This window comes from Crinia signifera, chromosome 4 (assembly GCF_055691185.1).
Source record: "Crinia signifera chromosome 4, ASM5569118v1, whole genome shotgun sequence".
Lineage (NCBI taxonomy): Eukaryota > Metazoa > Chordata > Amphibia > Anura > Myobatrachidae > Crinia > Crinia signifera.
Window position 1 is genome coordinate 234,568,963 of NC_139220.1, and position 20,745 is coordinate 234,589,707.

The 20,745-nt window shown below is 43.0% G+C and overlaps 1 protein-coding gene across 2 annotated transcripts in view; it reads left to right on the forward strand.

The window, feature by feature from the left end:
- The first annotated feature begins 405 nt into the window (after positions 1-405).
- SH3GL3 (SH3 domain containing GRB2 like 3, endophilin A3) overlaps positions 406-20,745 on the forward strand; it is a 116,968-nt gene continuing 96,628 nt past the window's right edge. Inside the window, exon 1 of one of the 2 annotated variants that reach the window (XR_014473501.1) lies at positions 406-690. Coding sequence is in view for 1 of the 2 variants with exons in the window: in XM_083184012.1 (XP_083040138.1) it covers positions 646-690 (45 nt within the window). In the remaining variant the exon portion in view is untranslated. The remainder of the gene's footprint in view (positions 691-20,745) is intronic. The other variant, XM_083184012.1, reaches the window with a different exon arrangement.

A 20,745-nucleotide genomic window follows, 5' to 3' on the forward strand; every position in this document is an offset into this window, starting at 1 on the left:
AAAAGGCAATGTCGTGAAGGGGTTAAAGAACTTGTTCACATGACACCATCCACTGGGCATACAGCAAGACACTGTGCCCGATGTGCTCGCCATGGGAGGGAAGGCCATACATTACGGTCATTGTCCATGCGAACCTATGTGGACATAGAGACCCAAAAAAACATGAAAAACACGTCAGACTTCTCCATAACGACCTTTTGACCAAGTCGACCATTAGTTGTCGACCTTTTGATTCTAGACCATAAACTTGAATAAACTTAAATAACCACAGACACTGACAGTCACATTACCGATTACACCCTACAGACAGCGCGCGCTATAGAGTATAGAACGCTCTCTCACCTCTAGTCTACGCCCACTCAATCTGCATGCCTAGGCAAGTCCAATCAGGCGGCAGGGGCGGTTCCTCGGCGTGCCATGTCTGGTGATAATCATTGCTGTTTTAGTCAGGAGGAGCGGCCGAGTCTGGGAGGGAGCTGCTGCAGCTGCTGGCCAGGCTGACGTTGTGGGCTAGAGCTAGACGCGCTGTGTGTGAATACGGTACTAGGCTCCCTGACAGCCCGCTCCTCACTGCTGCGTGTATTTATTTACTAGCGATCGCTTCTAACGTGCTGTTTGCTGCTGGCCCCACGAGTTGATGACAGGATGTCAGTGGCAGGGCTAAAGAAGCAGTTCCATAAAGCCAGTCAGGTAAGGGCTGATTGTTTACTCTGTAGCATCAGTGCATGTAGACACAATGATGCATCGTGCATTAAATCACAGTAGATGCTTGCAAGGTGACTGGCTGGTCCATATACTACTACTACTACTACTACCTTCCTCCTGTCTAGGAACTGTTGTCACAGTGCTATATGTTCATGCTCACTTTGCTACATGCTATACGTAGCTGTAATACAGAACAAGGTGCCTGTTTGAAGAAAGGTAACCTTAAGCATCCAACAAATATTCTGTAGTGATCTATTTAATTATCGCACCATCTGCTGTTTGGGAATTGTGTAGTATGAATGCAGTGGTGGCGGGCTATACATTCTCACTGACTAGGATTTTACTGGCATTGGTGATCAATATATCAGTGTCATCATCTGGGCTGTTACATGATGGATTGCAGTAATTACACAAAGCTTAGTAGAAGTGATTTAACATGGCAACAGTCATTTATCAAAATTGTAATGATGGCTTATTTGCCGAAGCGTCTTTGTATTATTGCATTTGTATTATTGCATTTGCAGTTGTATTAAAATTGCACTGTTATATGTGCAAGTCTAGTATTTATTCGATAACTGACATGAGAAGTATAGCACAGGTAGTTCTACAGGTGTACGGTGACACTGCTATATGGTAGCAGGATATGGTCTGAATACTAGATAGAAAATGATGTGACTAAAATTGACAAATTACTTATTTCAGTTCCTGAATGATATTGGGGGTATTCAGCCCCTGTCGATATTTCCAACAGGTGGAAATATCGGAAGTTCAGTATTCAATCCCTGCCAGGACTCACTTCCCTATGGAAGCAAATCCGTAGTGTTGGAAAAAACTGTGGGTTGTGAAATCCGCGGCCATTTTTCGATAAAACACAACTGTTTTCGACAATCCAGGGCAGTTCGACCGTCGGAATATTGAATACAGATTGTCGTGTTGACGTCAGAAGCTGACGAAACCGGCAGTGATTCCGACTGTTGGTTGCGCCCTGACATTTGGAATCCAGATTAAATACCCCCCCCCCATTCTCTGAATGTGAAGTCATCTATACGCATGTACATGCTTACTTGCTGGTTGGTCAATGGCCAGATGAGAGATGAGGACAGGTGATATATTTATTTTTCAGATTATGTACCAGATGCACTTAGCTTCAAGAGTGATAAACAACCAACCAATCAGCTCTTGACTGACATTTTTTAAACACAGTCTGCGACATGGCAGTCCAGGGCTGATTGGCTGGCTGTTTATCACTCTCCATTTTATCATTTTTGAAGCTTAGTGCATCTTGCCCTATTTGCTGATTCCCTGGCCGATTTGCCCGGGAATCAGCACAATGCATTACACAGTTAAGCTTACCCCGGCCAATTGGTGTCCGGGGGGCGGGCTCTAGTGTGTAATGCATTATGCTGATTCCCAGGCACCGCGATCAGCACTGGCGGTCCCCAGGGAAATCTTCTGGGGTTGCCAGTGGCAGCAGCGCAGAAGATTTCTGGGAATACCACTTAAGTGGTTAAATAATCTTTTTCATTTTTTATCTTCGAGGAGATTGTAAAATAATCAGCCATTTATGGACTCTATATTAATCACTCACACATAACAATTACATTACACATAAGTGTAAAACTACATTAACAGTACTTCAAAGCTTGCAACACGCCATATAGCATGTATATCCTCATAGCTCATTGCTTGACTCCAAATTGCTGAGTGTCTATGAAATGTAAAATCATATCACAGTCATGTTCTGATGGTAATCCTTCCGTCATGTGATACAATGGATCCCTGAATATTTTTTTCTAGTGAAGTTTTTATACAATTACATTTTATTCCAGGAAACAGGAATTTCCTGCATCACATTTAAAAGTACATGCGCTGACATTCACACATTTATAGGAAGTACAATAAGCATAATTTAAATCTAGTCACAGGACTATGTACAATAATGGTGTGGAGTGGTTTGAACTATATTGTGACTACATTTAACAAAAATAAAATACCGATTATCCAAAAAATAAGGAACGTTTTGTTTTTTTTCTTAAAAGAAGACTAATGCTGGCCATATACTAGAAGATCAACTTTAATCTAACTACTAGTTGGTTGGTTAGACTGAAAATCTTGTACTGTAAGGGAGCAAATGACAAACCCAGGAAAATGGACAAAAATATACAGTCAAATTGTTTAAATCAAACAGATTCAATTAAAGTAACTTTGTCTTAACAGTTTTGTCCCTTATTCTGGTTCACTCGCAATGGCAAATTCCTTCTCAAATGGACAAAACAATGTACACTGCAGGGGGGGAGGGGCAGATGTAACATGTGCAGAGAGAGTTAGATTTAGGTGAGTTATTTTGTTTCTGTGCAGGGAAAATACTGACTGCTTTAGTTCTACACTGCAATATAGATCTCACTGAAGTAAAACCCCACCCAAATCTAATTCTCTCTGTTTAAGTTACATCTGGCCCACCGGAAGCATACATGGTTTTGTCCATTTGAGAAGGAATTTGCCTTTGCAGGTGAACCAGAATAAGGGCCTTTGTCCGTTTCCAGATTTTGGAGCAAATTGTTGAATTACAAATTACATTTACTTCCATCCAGTACCAGATTTTTATTCCATCCAACTAGTTGGAGGAAAGTTGGTCTGATGTATGGCCAGCATAAGGGGCATTTTCAATTATGCATGTATTTTAAAAACCCTGCGGCATAGAGTATTGCTATTCAATTGCAGGAGAGATCATTTTGTCTTTTTACTTACTCCCCCAAAACAAGTCTAGGAACAAGTTTAATTTTTACTAGGAAAAATGGACGGGAATTGCTCTGAAACTCCTGCGGAAACCCCCTCCCCCTGACTAATTAAGCAATTGGAGGTTTCCAATTAGCTTAATTAGTTCTTGACTAGCGACCCATTCCTGCTTTGCATGCGTATATTGCCATTATTAGAAAATATTTACGCGTGAGAAGCAGCGGTGGGTCGCTAGTACAGTATAGTGGTATGATGTAAGTTACAGCAGCGCCGCTTCCTTTCCCAGAGACTGATTGCTGGAAGCAGCCAGAGAGCGAGAGTCCAGTCACTAAAATCATTAGTCCTTGGCTCCCATATGTAGGGTGACCAACTCATCCCTTTAATCCGGGACACATATTAATTACACAGGTTTTGTGGCTGGCTTTCACCTGGTTTTAAACTGCCACACCTCAAGACTCCATTTCACCTGGTTCTAAACTGCCACAGAACCTGTGTAATTAATATGTGTCCCGGATTAAAGGGATGAGTTGGTCACCCTACCCATATGGGATAGGCCAATGGTGAACATACCTAAACCTTCCTCGAGAACTGCACTACTTAATAGTGAAAACTGCACAAAAATTTGTCCAGCGGTTTCCGAGATTAGCGCGTTCAGATCGACAGACGTGCTTTGTGGACGTTCTTTCATACTATGTAAGGATTACTCACCTTCTGAAGAGCTGTCTTCTTCCTCTGGATCTGGTCTTCTGCAGTAACAATGCTTGTAAGACCCCAGTGACCCCCCGCCCCCCCCTGTGCATGTGTAGTGCTCACTCTAGGATTTTTTTAGGGCAGGGTGCTGGCCACCCCCCCCCCGGCCCCCCCCCCCCCCCCGAATGGGCCCCCATCACCGGTCAGGCATCTCCCTCCCCCCAGTAATTTACGGTTGGGTGGGGGTGGGCAGGGGGCACTTGGAACAGCTCACACTGTATTTGTTTTAATACATAGCACAGTAAGTAGTTTAACTTGTACAGTATATGTACTTTATCAAACAATGGGTGGGTACAAAATGCGTACATTCAGAGAGTTTGCATCAACATTATGTCGACATATGGACACATTCATAATCTCAACACTGTGCATGGTTGCATTTGGCATGTCTAACCCTGACCTGAAACTGTAGGGAGGTTGCAGTGCCTCCTGGGTGGGGGAGAGAGCGTACAGTGCCTCCTGGGTGAGGGAGAGAGGGCCCGGTACTTTGCACCGCCAGTAGTCCCACCCATGGCTGGAACAGCTGACAGCCGCTCTCTTCAGAGGAGGTGAGCGGCCTATCAGCGCAGGGGGGGGGGCGGCTTGTGGCTGGAGAGGTGACACACTGCTCTGAGTTTAGCAGCATGTCAGCTCTCCCAGCTACATCCTGCCCCCCACCGCGCTGACAGGCCACTCAGTGCTGACCTCTGATGTGAGCGGATATCAGCACAGCCGCGACTACCGCAACCTAGGGATGACCATCGATGATTAGAAATCATCAATGGTTTATGGCCGATGTCGAATAGTTTTGCCATCGATGGGGAGAACCAGATGGTTTCCCACCATCGATGTAAAGCTTAAACGAATAGTTTCGTTTTTGCTTTTTCCCTACAGTGCCAGTGCCCTGCAAAATCAACCTAGCAGGAAGGAACACTACATGTGTGTGAACTTTTTGTGTATCTGGAGGCAGCAGCAGGGAGAACTACATCTCTCAGCAGCCACCTCCACAGTGAGACCATCTGTACAGCCAGAACACACAGATAAGTATCCAACCTTTTTTATCTTTTTCTCGCCCTGCATGATTTCGCTGGAAAAAGCAACCACTTTTGTTTTAATTGGATAACGTGGGTATCGGGAGCACGCATACCTGCGGTAATTCAAAATTGTGTGCATATATCACATCTGTCCATGAGCTTTAGATTCCCTTATTGTAATCTTCTGCCATTGTTTACTACAAGCTTCAACTCATCAGTTCCAGTTTTCTGCTCAGGAGGTCTTTGAGCTTAGTGAAACGGTTAAAACCATTTGAAGCAGGGTTCGGAATATAGGGGGAATAATTGAAAACCTCCAACCCAAAACATGGATGGACGTCCTGTTCCATCTTTGTCATGCACTTTTGTTTTTTCAGCACTGAACCTTTCACACCACTTCCTCATATAACCAAACGCCTGCTTTTATTGGCAATACATTTCAGCAGGTCTCACTTTCTGCACATTCATGAATCAAAAAGCATTTCTTACTCCAAAGTCAGAGAGATAGTGTATACCCCTTTCACACCGCACCTCAGATCCGGGTTATTGCCGGGTTGCTAAACACGTCGACCCGGGTCGAGGTGCGGTGTGAAAGCGCCAAAACTTATAATCCGGATCGACCAACCCAGCAGTTCGACCCGGGTTGTCCTCTGTATTACGGGAAACCCGGGTTTATTGTGAAAGAGCAGGACCTGGGTCTGACCCGGCATAGCAGTGTGAATGGGCAACGAGAAACAAGGCTGGAGATACTGGCCAACTATGAATTGGGGAGGGTGAATGACCTGCGTGGTGGGAATGCACAAACTGTTTTTGTTTTCTGGATTACTCCTGTGAATACAATATGTAGTTAAAATAATTACTGCAGGCTTAGCTTAGTATTTAGCATTCCAAACCGTTTGTAAAACATCATGATTTAATTTGCTGTGTCTCACAGCTGGAAAATCCTTACTGGGTGTGATCAGTGATAAATCATTGGCGAGATTATTTTATTGGATTTGTACAAGATACTGTCAGTGGAAAACCATGCTTATTAAGTTTTATACTGGGCATTCACGGATATTTTATCTGGTGGCCTCAGATAGTATCTATATTGCAGGCATATACTGTGAGATCGATAACAGTGCATTGGCCATGATCTCAGCACACTGCCCCCAGGGAGCAGACAGTTCTGTGTTCCTTCCCTTGTAAAGGAACATAAGAATTGTCCATCGGGCGGCCGTAGTAGTGTATACACTGCCCAATGCGGCTTACCAGACATTTAAGGCCCCCATATCACCTACCAGTATTGCACTTTTTAAATGCAGGATCTCCGTGTGTGTAGCCAGCTTAAGTGGGAAAGCTACAATACAGTGAGTCGATACTGTCCACCAGTGCCACCATAGGCATGGTGACCCCATGCAGTCGCAGTCATTGTGAGTGTTAATAAGATAAATGACATTATTTGCTGATCTCGTATTGGGAAAACATTGTAGTCTGTTTTATTTCTCTCTAGTTTCTTCCAACATGTCACGTAGCAGCTGTGAATCTGAATCATGAGTACAAGCATAGTGATGCTAGCTGTCAGGGAAAATATGGTCTACTTACTCTTCTTACTAATCTAAAACAGGGTTAGGGCCAACGAGGGGCATCCGCTACATTTTTTTTCTTCCGATTGCTTTACAAATTAGTAAGTGGCTGTGTATTTCAATTGCGTTGGAGGCTTCATTGCAGGCCTGCTTGTGTGTGTCCCATTTTGTAGCAACAAACAATACAGCTTCTATTGACCACAACAAGAAAACCGCATATTTCAGCATCTACATCCTTGCATTGTACTGAACAATAGCTGCCAGCGGCAAGATCTTGTGTGTACTATAGTTGTGGGCAGTTAGATGCATCCATTCATTTACAGATATGATAAAAATGCACTTTGCAGGCAAAATTAATATATTATAATGCGTTGTTTCATCAAACCTATCCGCAGCATTAATCACTAACCTATTAACGAGCAATCGTTAATCTCCGGGAATGTTGAGCAGCTAGTGAGTCGTGATGCACGTAGCAATCCAGGGTTGCAAAGTGATGTGGTTGCGGCAACCTAATTCTGCAGGAACACAGTCATAAAGTAGTCCTGCCCCCATTATGATGATAATATGTCCTCCTGATAGTGGTGTCTAAATGAAAAGAAATATCTAGTGGTGCAAGAAAAGCTGTGTCTCTTCCTGTGTGTTTGCTTGAAATTGTGCCTATGAGTGTCTCTGAATTTGCAAGCAATTATCAGTTACCACTTGGGTGATGGGATTAAACACTCCCGATCAGCCAAGATGTGTGTACCCAGCTTGACCCCCCAAACATACTCTGCTACACTTAGCTCAGTATATGCAGACTTCTATGGGTTCAGGAGGTCAGAAGCTTAAATATTAACCCTTTCAAGTCCAACTTCTAGTCAGGCTCAACAGCCCTAGCGCTAGTAGGAGATCCAGTGGTGAGCCACTGCAATGTAAGAACAATAACGTTGTTCAACATTCAAGGTAGACCATTTTTTAATAAAAAAAAAAAAAATTACAATTCATTGAAACATTTAAATCAGACTGTTTGAATAAAAAAAAATTTGAACTGCAAAAGATTAAACTGCATATAAATGCAACCTCCCAATCCACAAATGAGTGTCTACAAATGGGTGTTTTAAGCAGTTTATCAACTTACCTCTTGCTTACACACCTATACAATTGTTGGGCCTGCATCGGATGATTGGGCCATCGGGTTGACAATTTTATAGGTGAGTACCCAGCATTATAGCTGCAGTATGTATAGAATTGTTTGTGTAAGTGTTACTAGATGATTATGCAAGTGTTATATCATCAATGTTAGTGTGTATTTCTTTACAAAATTGCAAACCAAGAATGATATTTCTATTTATTTATGTTCTCTGCGTAATCAAATGATGCGCACAATTACCGAAGGATTGCGTAGTGTTGTGTCTTTGAATGTAGGACAACATATGTTACATGTGCCGTAATTAGTAGCGGATTTTACCTATGGTAGAAAAAATCGCCACCTTCTCAGCATTTGTAAATCCAATGGCTTCACTGTGACTGTCAATGGCTTCCTATTGGAGGTGCTACCTGCTAGTCACCTGCATGACTGGCAGTCCCATTGGGAGGTGTTCCCTCCTTCCAAGACTGCTAGATCGGGCAACGGGGCAACGATAGGCAGAAAGCTGGCTCCCTGTAGGAAGGCTTTGTGCATGTGCAGTACCACGACTGGACACCTGGGGACCAGCGGAGATTTGGCGGTGGGGACAGCCCCCCTCCGACTCACAGGTAGGAGACGCCACTGGCCATAATACACTCTCATTGCACCTTTGGGTACATAGCAGAAAAGTATTTTTTTATACTGCTAGGAAAAAATATTTTGAAAACTTTTCTTTTACGCAGCGCCTAATGGTCCTCCTCGTTCACATGAGGTGAGATATATCAACGATTGCTGAGATAAAGTACAAACAAATCAACTTCTATAATTTTACAGGCTGTGGGCCTAATTCAGACTTGATGGCATGGCTGCTAGGAGGCCAGCAATCAGGTATACTCCGCCCTGCTAGAGTGCAATGCCCTGTGTAAGTATGCAAATTGCTTAGCATGTCTTGCGAAAATATGATAGGTCTGCGATTAGCTGCAAATCCAATTGCAAGATGCTCTCCATTGAATGAATTTTTCCGCTGTGTGCAGTCTGTGCGTAGTCCAGGACCTACTCGGTGGCTGCGATAGAAACAAGCTGATTGGAGCTGGAGCTGTTGCCACGTGTTGACAGAAGGGTAAAAAAATACAAAAAAAAAATGTCGACTTTTTCACTTTCGACCTTACCCATGTCGACCTAATGGCCCTGTCGACCTAGACTCGCATCGACCTAGACTTGCATCGACCTAGACTCGTGTCGACCTAGACACATGTCGACTGAAATGCATGTCGACCTAATGGTGTCGACCTATGACTGTCTAACAACTTGCTGGTGACCAACTGACCTACACCCCCTGCATTGCACATGGTTTTGTCCATTTTAAGAACAAATTTGTACTGTGATCAGATATCAATAAGGGCCTTTATCTGTATGTCTCCAAATGTTGACAAATATCCCCCAATAATATCCCCATAATTGACTTCTAGTTTGTTGTATATCTTTATATTGATATCAAGAGATGGTAATATGAACAGAGAGGCATCCTTATTTGGTTAGGCATACTGCTACATAGGCTGATAAATTCTGCAGTATAAAGGAATGCTACAGTCAGACACCAATGGTATTAAAAGGGTTTTACATAAAACGAGACCATTCCCTATTGAAGGTGTTATTGCTGCGTTGTGAGAGCCTTCTAAAGCTTAGATACTGTATGTTTTCTTCTTTGGAATTTATTTTGATGATAGGTCCTCAAGTTGATCAATTAAAATGAAGGGATAGTTTGGTGCACTGTGTAAAACTTCACTTTTAACGATTTTTATTAAACAATTATGTTAATCATAAAATACAGTAAATAGTAATATGCAATTTCCACTTAAGAAATGTTAAACTCTCTAGTGCCTATGCTACATAGGCACTAGAGAGTTTAACCCCTTCCCGACATTTGACGTACATTTACGTCATGGCCGGGATGTACTTCCCGACACATGGCATAAATGTACGTCATGCCATTTAACTGTCACCGCGTCTATAGACGCGGTGACAGTTTAAACATGTCTGCTGTCCCTGACAGCAGACATGTCCCTGCATGCCCAGGGGGGGCTGCGATGCCGCCCCCCCGTCGGCGATCGCTGTGATTGGCTGTTCAGTGTGAACAGCCAATTACAGCGTTTTCTGTGTCACTGGCGAATAACGTTCGCCGGTGACACAGGGATCGGTGGTGATTGGTGCTGTAAAGTACAGCACCAATCACCACGGGGTGTAAGGGTGACACTGGTGTCACCCCACCTCACCCAACCCGCCCCCAAAGGCCGTGATTGGTCCGTCGGTCCGACGGACCAATCACAGCCATGGAGGGTGATTTAAACTAACGGTGACTGCACTGCAGACGCCATTCCGGTCTGGAATTGCGTGCAGTGCGGTCACCGTGCCTATCTGCCGCGATATACTGACCTGATCCTTGCAAACACTTACCTGATCACTGCTTGTAGCGTTCCTGGATCTTGTGACTTCCTGTGTTGTGCTGTGCTGTGTTGTGCTGCTGCAGTGTGTTCGAGTTATAGATAGAGAGAGATAGAGAGAGATAGAGAGGGCTAGTGACAGAGAGTGCTATATTTTGTGCTGCTGCAGTGTGATAGAGTTATATAGAGAGAGATAGAGAGAGATAGAGAGAGATAGAGAGATAGTGACAGATTGTGCTATATATTTTTTATATATATACAGCTGTACTGCGTGTGCAACTGACTGCTGCCCCCCCCCCCCCTTTGTGCTGATCAGTATAAATTAACTGATCAGCAACTTTTTGGGGGCGCAGGGTTTTTTTTTATATATATACCTGTCAGTGCTGCTGCTGCAGTGTCATAGAGTGATAGATAGTGAGAGATAGAGAGATAGAGAGAGATAGTGATAGAAAGTGCTATATTTTGTGTCTGCTGCCCCCCTTTTGTGCACCCCCAGCAACTTTTTGGGGGTGCAGGGGTTATTTTTTATATATATAACTGTCAGTGCTGCTGCTGCAGTGTCATAGAGTGATAGATAGAGAGAGATAGTGACAGAGAGTGATAGAGAGTGCTATATTTTGTGTCGGCTGCCCCCCTTTTGTGCACCCCCAGCAACTTTTTGGGGGTGCAGGGTTTTTTTTTTATATATATAACTGTCAGTGCTGCTGCTGCAGTGTCATAGAGTGATAGATAGTGATAGATAGTGAGAGATAGAGAGAGATAGAGAGAGAGTGACAGAGAGTGATAGAGAGTGCTATATTTTGTGTCTGCTGCCCCCTCCTTTTGTGCTGATCACTATATCTGAGGTGATCAGCAACTTTTTGGGGGTGCAGAGGTTTTTTTTTTATATATACCTGCCAGTTGCACTGTCAGTTGCACCAAAGGTTGTGCACCTGCTGCCCCTCACTGGTAATCAGTGTCGCATCACTGATCACCTTTTTTTTTTTTTTTTTTGAGGGTGCTGTGGGGTCTTTTTTTAATTTTTTTTTATCAAATTTTTTTGATCAAATTCCTGTTGCCTTTGAGCGCTGTTCAGTGACGGACGTTACTGAACAACATCTGTGCTCAATTTTTGGCGCAGGACCTTTTTTTTTTTTTTTTTCTGCACTACATACACACTACACACTACATACTACATTGAAATAAAGTTTGTACCCCCCCTACACTATACACGTGTTGAAACATTTCACTACCAGAAACACAAAAATAAAAATGGCATCCCAAATGTCATCCCAAATGTCATCCCAGTCATCCAGAAGAATGTATTCAGCGGAGGAGGCATATGCCATGCTTGCCTCTGACTCTGACACAGCCAGTGAGGCAAGCGGGGAATTTGAAGGATTCATCTTAAGCTCCTCTTCCTCCTCTAGTGATGAGGGACCCCCTCAAAGACGCCCCCGTAGAGCAGCTGAGACCCCCCCCCCAATAATTGATCTCGTATGGACCCCACCACCAGACAATTTTGAGCCCCAGGTTCCTGAGTTTTTGGCCATCCCAGGAATCCAATTTGATTCCACAGGTCTCAGAGAAATTGACATTTTCAAATTATTTTTCTCTGATGATTTTATAAATTTAATGGTGGACCAAACTAATTTATATGCCCAGCAGTTTATTGCTCAAAACCCCACGTTATCATTTGCTAGGTGGACCCCTGTAGATGCAGTAGAGATGATGACGTTTTGGGGTCTGGTGTTTCATATGGGCATAGTAAAAAAGCCAGAAATTAGGCAATATTGGAGTACAGATGTTCTGTACAGCACCCCACTTTACCGTATGGCCATGACCCGGACTCGTTTTGAGTTAATCCTTAAATTTTTGCATTACAACGATAATGCACAGTGCCCACCCAGAGATGATCCCACCTTTGACCGGCTATTCAAAGTCAGGCCGGTCATTGATCATTTCAGTGCCAAATTTCCAGAGATGTACATCCCAGATAAATTCATTTGCATAGACGAGTCCCTTATACATTTTAAAGGAAGGGTTAAATTCCGCCAGTACCTTCCCAGTAAGAGGGCAAGGTATGGCATAAAAATGTATAAGCTGTGTGAAAGCACCTCAGGGTACACCCACAGGTTTAGGGTATATGAAGGGAAGGATTCAAGAATTGAACCGCCAGAATGCCCCCCCTCCCTCGTAGGTGTTAGTGGAAAAATTGTCTGGGATTTAGTGCACCCCTTCCTGGATAAAGGTTATCACCTCTATGTGGATAACTTTTACACCAGCATCCCCCTGTTTAAGGCCCTTGGTTCAAGAGGTACAGCAGCTTGCGGTACTGTGCGCAAGAACCAAAGAGGCCTCCCAAAAACGCACATTGCCCAAGTAATGAGAAGGGGTGAAAGCAGGGGAATATGCACCGAAAATATATTGTTGGTCAAATATAAGGACAAGAGGGATGTCCTTATACTGACAACAATTCACGGAGACAGTACCACCTCCGTCCCTGTACGAGGTACCAGTACCCACACCTCAAAACCTAATTGTATCCTGGATTACAATAAGTACATGGGCGGAGTGGATCTTTCAGATCAGGTACTGAAGCCGTACAGTGCCCTGCGGAAAACAAAAATCTGGTACAAGAAGCTGGCCATGTATATCATCCAGATGGCACTGTATAACGCTTACGTGCTATTCCGTTCTACCAGCCAGAGGGGGACATTTATGCACTTTCAAGAGGAAGTCATAAAGGGCCTAATATTTGGGAACCAGCAGGCAGAGGGCCCCAGTACTTCTAGTACTGGCCCCCGTATTGTACCAGGGCAGCATTTTCCTGATGAAATCCCCTCCACTGGAAAAAAGGGCAGGACACAAAAAAGGTGCAAAGTTTGCTATAAAAAGGGAATAAGAAAGCAAATTATTTTCCAGTGTGACACTTGCCCCGACAAACCCGGCCTATGTATAAAGGAGTGTTTTAAAATATACCACACATCTATGGATTATTAGGTTCATAATTTCACCGTGCTTCGGGGGTCTTGCTAATGCCACATAGCACCCACCATTCATTCCACCAGAATCTGAGCCGCAAAATCCAAAAATCACTCCTTCCCTTCTGAGTCCTGCCATGCACCCAACTGGTATTTTTGGTCACATGTGAGGCATTGCCGTACTCGGGAGAAATTGAAGCACAGATTTTGGGGTGCTTTTTCTCCTTCATACCTTCTGAAAATGAAAAATTTTGAGCCAGAACTGCATTTTTGTGTAAAAAAATGTAATTTTTCATTTTCACTGCCCAGTTGTATCAAAATTGGTGAAACCCCTGGGGGTTTGAAATGTACATTATACCCCTAGATGAATTCCCAGAGGGGTGTAGTTTGCAAAATGGGGTCACTTGTGGGGGGGTTCCACTGTATTGGTGCTTCGGGGGTCTTGCTAATGCGACATAGCACCCACCAACATTCCACCAGAATCTGTGCTGCAAAATCCAAATATCACTCCTTCCCTTCTGAGTCCTGCCATTTTTTGTCACACATGAGGCATTGCCGTACTCGGGAGAAATTGGGGCACAGATTTTGGGGTGCTTTGTCTCCTTCATTCCTTGTGAAAATGAAAAATTTGGAGCCAGAACTGCATTTTTGTGTAAAAAAATTAATTTTTCATTTTCACTGCCCAGTTGTACCACAATTGGTGAAACCCCTGGGGGTTTGAAATGTACACTATACCCCTAGATGAATTCCCTGAGGGGTGTAGTTTGCAAAATGGGGTCACTTGTGGGGGGGTTCCTAACTTTTAGCATCTTATGGTGCCTAGAAACCTACATGGTGCCTAAAAAATAATCTCATAAAAAGGAGGCTCCAAAATCAAGTAGGTGCTCCTTCTATTATGAAGCCTGTGGTTTGGTCAACGTGCACACTAGGGCCACATATAGGATATTTATGAAAACAAAAGAATTGGGGGAATCAATTTTTAGTCACATTTCTCTAGTAAAATCTACTGTGTTCCTTAGAAAAATGTATTAAAATTGCAAATCTGCAAAAAAAATGAAATTTTGAAATTTCACCTACTCTTTGTTTTAATTCCTGTGAAACACCTAAAGGGTTAACCAACTTCAAAAATGCTGTTTTGAATACTGTGAGGGGTGCAGTTTTTGAAATGGCATCATTTATGGGGGTGTCTCACATACAAGTCCCTCAAAGTCACATCAGAACTGAACTGGTCCCTAAAAAAATCAGTGTTTGAAATTTTCTTGAAAATTTGAGAATTTGCTATTCATATTGTAAGCCTCCTAGTGTCCAAAAAAATTAAAAGGAAGTTGAAATAATGATGGAAACATAAAGTAGACATATGGTCTATGTTAGTTTATTAACTATTTTGAGTGGTATGATTATTTGTCTCACAAGCAGAAAATTTAACATTTTGCAAATTGCTAAATTTTCCATTTTTTTCCGACATTTTGGTATTTTTCACAAAAAAACACAGACTGTATGGACCCAAATTTACCACTAACTTGAAGTACAATGTGTCACGAGAAAACAATCTCAAAATCACTGGGATAAGTAAAAGCAAAAAAAAGTTATCCCCACTTAAGTGATACCTGTCAGATTTGAAAAAAAGGGCTCTGTCAGGAAGGCAAAAACTGGCTGCGGCGGGAAGGGGTTAACTTTTCTTAAGTGGAAATTCAGTTCTTGGTGATGTGTAGTCGCAATCTCTGGCTACACACATGTTGCTTCCTACTCTTTTTCTAACACAGATTAATGTTCCTCAAAGAAACATATATAATTTTTTTCTCAATTCTAGACCTCAGACATGAAGTTGGTGGGAACCGGCCATAGACGCATAGGTTAAATTCATAACATGCGCGTCTATGGAGCCTTTCACAGCCTTTCAGGTGCGGAGTTCCCCTATAGCTGGCTGGGGCTTCCTTCATTCTTGGGGAGGAACTAACTGCAAGTGTAAACACACTTGCAGCTCCTTAGTCTGCTGGTTTGGGTGTTTTGCGGTTTTGTTTTTTTAACCCCATGGATGTCTACATGGACTGAAGAAGATGCGATCTGTGCCGGAGGGATGGTGAGTATAATTTTTTCCACTGGTACACTTTGGATTTTCTACTGGAGAAGAGGACCGAACCTACAGGATGAAGACAAGTAAGTATATAAGTATGAAGTGTTCAATAATATTATACTTTATTATGGGTGGGTCAGTTCTTTGGGTAGTGGTTCTCAAAGTCCCAGCATGTGGAGGAGGCTTGCTGGGCAGTGACGTGCGGTGGTGGCTGTGAATGGAGAGGCACTGTCACAGCCATCACCGCACCCCCCCCCCCTCCCGGCCCTCGTGAATGGCTGCAGCCGACACCTGCTGCCCCCCTTCCATCAGCCGGCCAGCAAACTTTCCCCGCCGCCATCTCCGTCCTCCCCGCCAACCCCTCATCCCGCACCTGGCCGCCGATGACACCAGCGCCATTCCCCGCCGCCACCTCTGTCCCCCTTCATTAAGTTGTACTTACCAGGCAGGGGAGAGGGACACATTGCGCGGCAGGGAACCGGGACTCGGGAGCCAGGGCACAGGGGAGCAGGGGAGGGGGGAACAGAAGTGACACTGTCACGCTTAAATGACAGGGGCTGCTGTGATTGGACAGCAGCTGGATCTGCTGTCCAATCACAGCAGCCCCTGTCAATTAGGCACTTCTAGAAGTGCCGCTTTTGGCATTATTTTTAATGGCCTTTTTAGCCAACAGCTTAGCCCCTCCCCCCGCTTCTTCCCCTTGACATTCTTTGTGGGAGGCACGCTTATCGGTGCCTCCCAAACTAGGTTAAATAATTAAATGTAGTAAAATAATCTAAAGAAAATACTTATGACACAGAATATGTGTCATAGGTATATTCTTTGTATTATTTTGAAACAAAATGACAGGGGAAGCACTGCCTCCTCTGCCTCCTCTGACTGCACGTCCCTGTTGCTGGGTCATGTAATTGTACTACAAAACCCATTACCCATTACCCTTTGAGTGCCAACTCTATGAGAGATGCGCACAAATATCAGCTAGAAATGCTAACAGCTCTGTGAGAGATGCGCAAAATATCGGTTCATATTTTCAGGCTGATCACGGACAATCACAGTCGTACCCCTTTGTAACGTAGATTGGCCGTAATCAGAGATATAAGCACATTTCCTACACTATATTTATACTTCTACATTTATGTGTAGTAAAACAGTGTATACATGTTTTCTGTAGAAAGGCTATATCCGTATGTACAGAGTGCCGATAAATAATAGTCTGTTTTTGCTATTCATAGGCCTTCAGCAAGGGAAGCTGTAAATTCCTTTTACAAGTAGTGACGTGTGAACATTCCCATAAATATAGCAAAATACCTAAGTGCTACATATTATTAGAAGGAAGGAGTGAAGAGAAAAATTGTTTGGGAAATGTTAGTGGCCTGAATAGAAGATTCTTCTCCATGGGACAAATGGGTCTGGTCAGTGTTGTTACCAGGTGTCAGTGTCACATTTCTCTGCAGGCAGGTTTTAGGGGTTGTTCTTGGGGGGAAATTTAATAGGATGATAGATTCAGAAAGTGAGAGATTTGGTAAGAAATCTCCAGTTTTTTAAAGCGGCAATCATTTACAGTGCAAAACCAGTTTGATTTTAAAGTATAAATGATTGGCGCTTTAAAAAACCTGGAGATTTCTTCCCAAATCTCTCACTTTCTGAATCTATTGTCCCATTAAATTTCACCCATTGTTTTGTTGTTTTTGTTTTTTTACTGCTAAAAGGTCTTCAAGGTATTGGTGTTAAAAGACCCTTTCTTTGTTGTAGTTTATAGATCTGCTGTTACCCAGAAAACATATTCCAGTTGGATGCAGAACATTATGACATACTGGCAGAGGGATAGTTTTCTATAATGTGCCAAGCCTTAGGAGGGGATTTGTGCTGTTTGGGTGTGGTTCGGTAACGCTTAGCCAACTAACGTGGTTTTTGTTGACAAAAGCTTTCTTCTTTAACCCGCAATAATAATCCTTTTTTTCTCATGCAGCTATGAAAACTACAATTATTTTCATACCTTTCCTCTTCTGCCAGTATTATTTATATATATATATATATATATATATATATATATATATATATATATATATATATATATATATATATATATATAGAATACAGACAGTCCGGCACTCACTCTCCAAACGTTGCTGCGCCCGGTGCCCTCACGAATAGGGAAGTAATAGCATACACAATGTGCGGCACTCGTAGCAAGAAATCACACGAAGTCTGGGATCAGTAATAACGTTTCATTCCTAGTGGAATTTCCTCAGATTACAATTTACAAATGCAATAATCTTACCTTATATCCCCACCCTGTGCACATAGCGCCGCCTTGGCGTCCATCCACGCTGCACGGCATCCCGATGACGTCACTGTGTCAGCGCCCTGCACCCACGCTGGCGCACATCAGTGACCCAATCACGTCGAGATCCTCCTAGCGTCTGGTTGCCAAGGTGACGGGGTCTGTGAAATTTAAAAAAAGCATACAAAGGACAAAATGAATAACAAACATATTAATACTATAATGTACTTAATCAGTTCAAAAGATACATGGTTATATATCTACTCGTACACTGTGCAAACATAGCTAAAAAGTGCATGTTAAGTCAAGATAGTCGACATAAGCGACATGTTAATAAATATGAAAAATTAATCAATACAGCTGCGGGAGAACAAAAAATGGGCATAAGCTAGTAAAGCAAACCAAGTCACAATTTAATACTAATTTCGAATTATCTAGCAAGTAGACATGATAATGGCATCATGTCATTTAGGCCTCGGGGCATAATGGTATCCAACTTGTGGATCCAGAATGCTTCTCTACGAAGCAAAAGAGCATTTCTGTCCCCCCCTCGTTTGAGCGGGGGCACATGATCGATCATGCGATACTTTAGACAGGTTAAGTTGTGGCCAGCTAGCAAGAAATGTCTTGCTACCGGCTGATCACTGGTTTTGGAAGCGAGAGCAATTTTAATTGAGGAACGATGGGTCCCCATACGTTCCTTAAATTTGCGGCTAGTTTTGCCGACATACGCAAGTCCGCACGGGCAACCAATAAGGTATACCACGTGTGTACTTTCGCATGTCAGGTGATGTCTGATGTTAAATTTAGTCCCTAATCTAGGGTGAAAAAATACATCTCCTGTCACTAAAAATTTACAAGTGGTACAGGGGCATTTAAAACAGCCAGGTTTTTTGTTTTGCAAAAAATGTTTAGGTGCTTCACTACCTCTACCAGTAATATCAGATTTGACCAAAATACTGCGAAGGTTTCTGGAATTTGAGTAGCAGGGCATGAGCCTCGTATCGCTCAACCCAAGCGACTCATCCGTCTGTACAATATTCCAGTGCTTTTTGGATACCCCTGTGATCCCCCCAGATGAAGAATTAAATTGCATAACCCACGGTATGGTTTCACCTGTAACTTTTTGGGATTTAGGTTCCAACAACTGCAGTCTATCCAACTGAAGAACTCGGTTCTTAGTAGCCAGAAGAGAGTCTAACTTATAGCCTCTGATGGTGAACTTATGTATGAGTTCATCCATTTGCTTGGCCGCCGAGTGAGTGTCGCTATTAATTCGATGGATTCTCAACATTTGTGAGTAAGGCAAGCCTTGTTTAAGCTTAGTCGGATGACAGCTACGCCAGTGCAAAAATGTGTTGCGGTCTGTATCTTTAACAAATACTGATGTAACTAATTTTGAATCTTTAACTGCAATTGCAACATCGAGAAATTCGATTTGGGACTGGCTCATCTTATAGGTAAACTTCACCGGGCTGTCAGAACAGTTGTTTCTATCAAAGAGTGCTATGAGGTCATCGGTGGCTCCCCTCCAAAAAAATAGGAGGTCATCTATATAGCGGGTAAAAAATAAAATCCTGGATGAAATAAATGGGTCAGAAAAAAAGAGATCATCCTCTATATCAAACATATAGATGTTCGCATATGTCGGAGCCACCGAAGACCCCATAGCACACCCCTTAGATTGCAAGAAATATTGACCATCAAATAAAAAGAAATTTTTAGTTAGAATAACTTCAAGTAAATTAATCCAAAAATCTACAAGGCCATGATCTCTATTAGGTTGTTTAAGTAACAGGCGTTTGACCGCCTGTAGGCCTGCTTCATGCGGGATTACCGTGTAAAGGCTTGTCACGTCAGCCGTGACAAGCCATTCATCAGGAGTAATCATACCCAAATTACTCAATTTCTTGAGCAAAGTGGATGTATCCAACAAAAAATGGTCATGTTTTTGAATAAGGGGCTGCAAGATGGAATCCAAGTACACTGCACTGGGTTGCAGGAGTGATCCCCGTGCCGAAATAATCGGTCTACCAGGTGGGGGATCTAATCCTTTATGGATTTTGGGGAGGGTGTACAACAGGGGAGTTATGGGGTATTTAGGTAATAATACATCATGTAAATCTTCTTTAATCAACTCTGAATTCAACGCATTGCTCACAATGCCCTTAAGGGTGACAGAAAAAATATCAGTGGGGTCTCGAGGCAATTTGCAATATACCCCCGGTTCGGCCAGTTGCCGATAAATTTCTGCGCGATATTTATCAATATCTTGGAGGACTATCGCGCCCCCTTTATCTGCCGGGCGGATTATTATCCGCTCATTGGCAGACAAATTCTTCAGGGCTTCTTGCTCCTGTGGGTTAAGATTATTCATAGATCTGTCCGTGTTCTTGATAATAGGGCTAGTGTCCCGATCCATTAGTCTCATGAATGTCTTAATGCTAGGACAGTTCGAAAGAGGATCAAACGCGGACTTTGGTTTGAATTGCTGTAGTTTTTTAGGGAGTTCGTCCAAAGTAGTAGGTGTGGAAGGAGGTCTAGATGAAAAATATTCTTTTAACTTGAGTTTACGGTGGAGTTGGTGTTTCTCAGCCAACCAATTTAGCTCATTAAGATGGTTCGTAGGTATGAACGATAAGCCCTTAGACAGGACTGATTTCTCAGCTTCTGTCAATTCATGGGTAGATAAATTAAAAATCAGTTCCCTTTCTTGGCTGCTTTCCTTCCTCCACGTCCTTTGGCGCTGATTTTGCTTGCCCCTTCTGGTACGTCTCCTGTGGTAACGATTTGGCGGCGGGTAGTTACCCCTAAAGGGATCCCCCGACCGCGACCTCTGGAAGTAGTAGGTTCTGTGTCACTGGCGGTGCTGTTTGCTTCAGCTGATGTGTCAGTATCCAGGTTACTCTTGAAATTTTTAGATCGCCTGAAAAAAGGTTTTATCTTGTTATTTTGTTGTTGAGGGCCAAATAGCCAGCCATATACTTGGTGAGTCTCATAGTCTCTTTCAACCTTTGTAAATTTTTCTTTTTTAAAGTTGATTAACTCCTTTCTATAAATGGCCAATTGGTTATTGAGTTTACCAATCCAATCAATTTCCTCATCAGAGGAT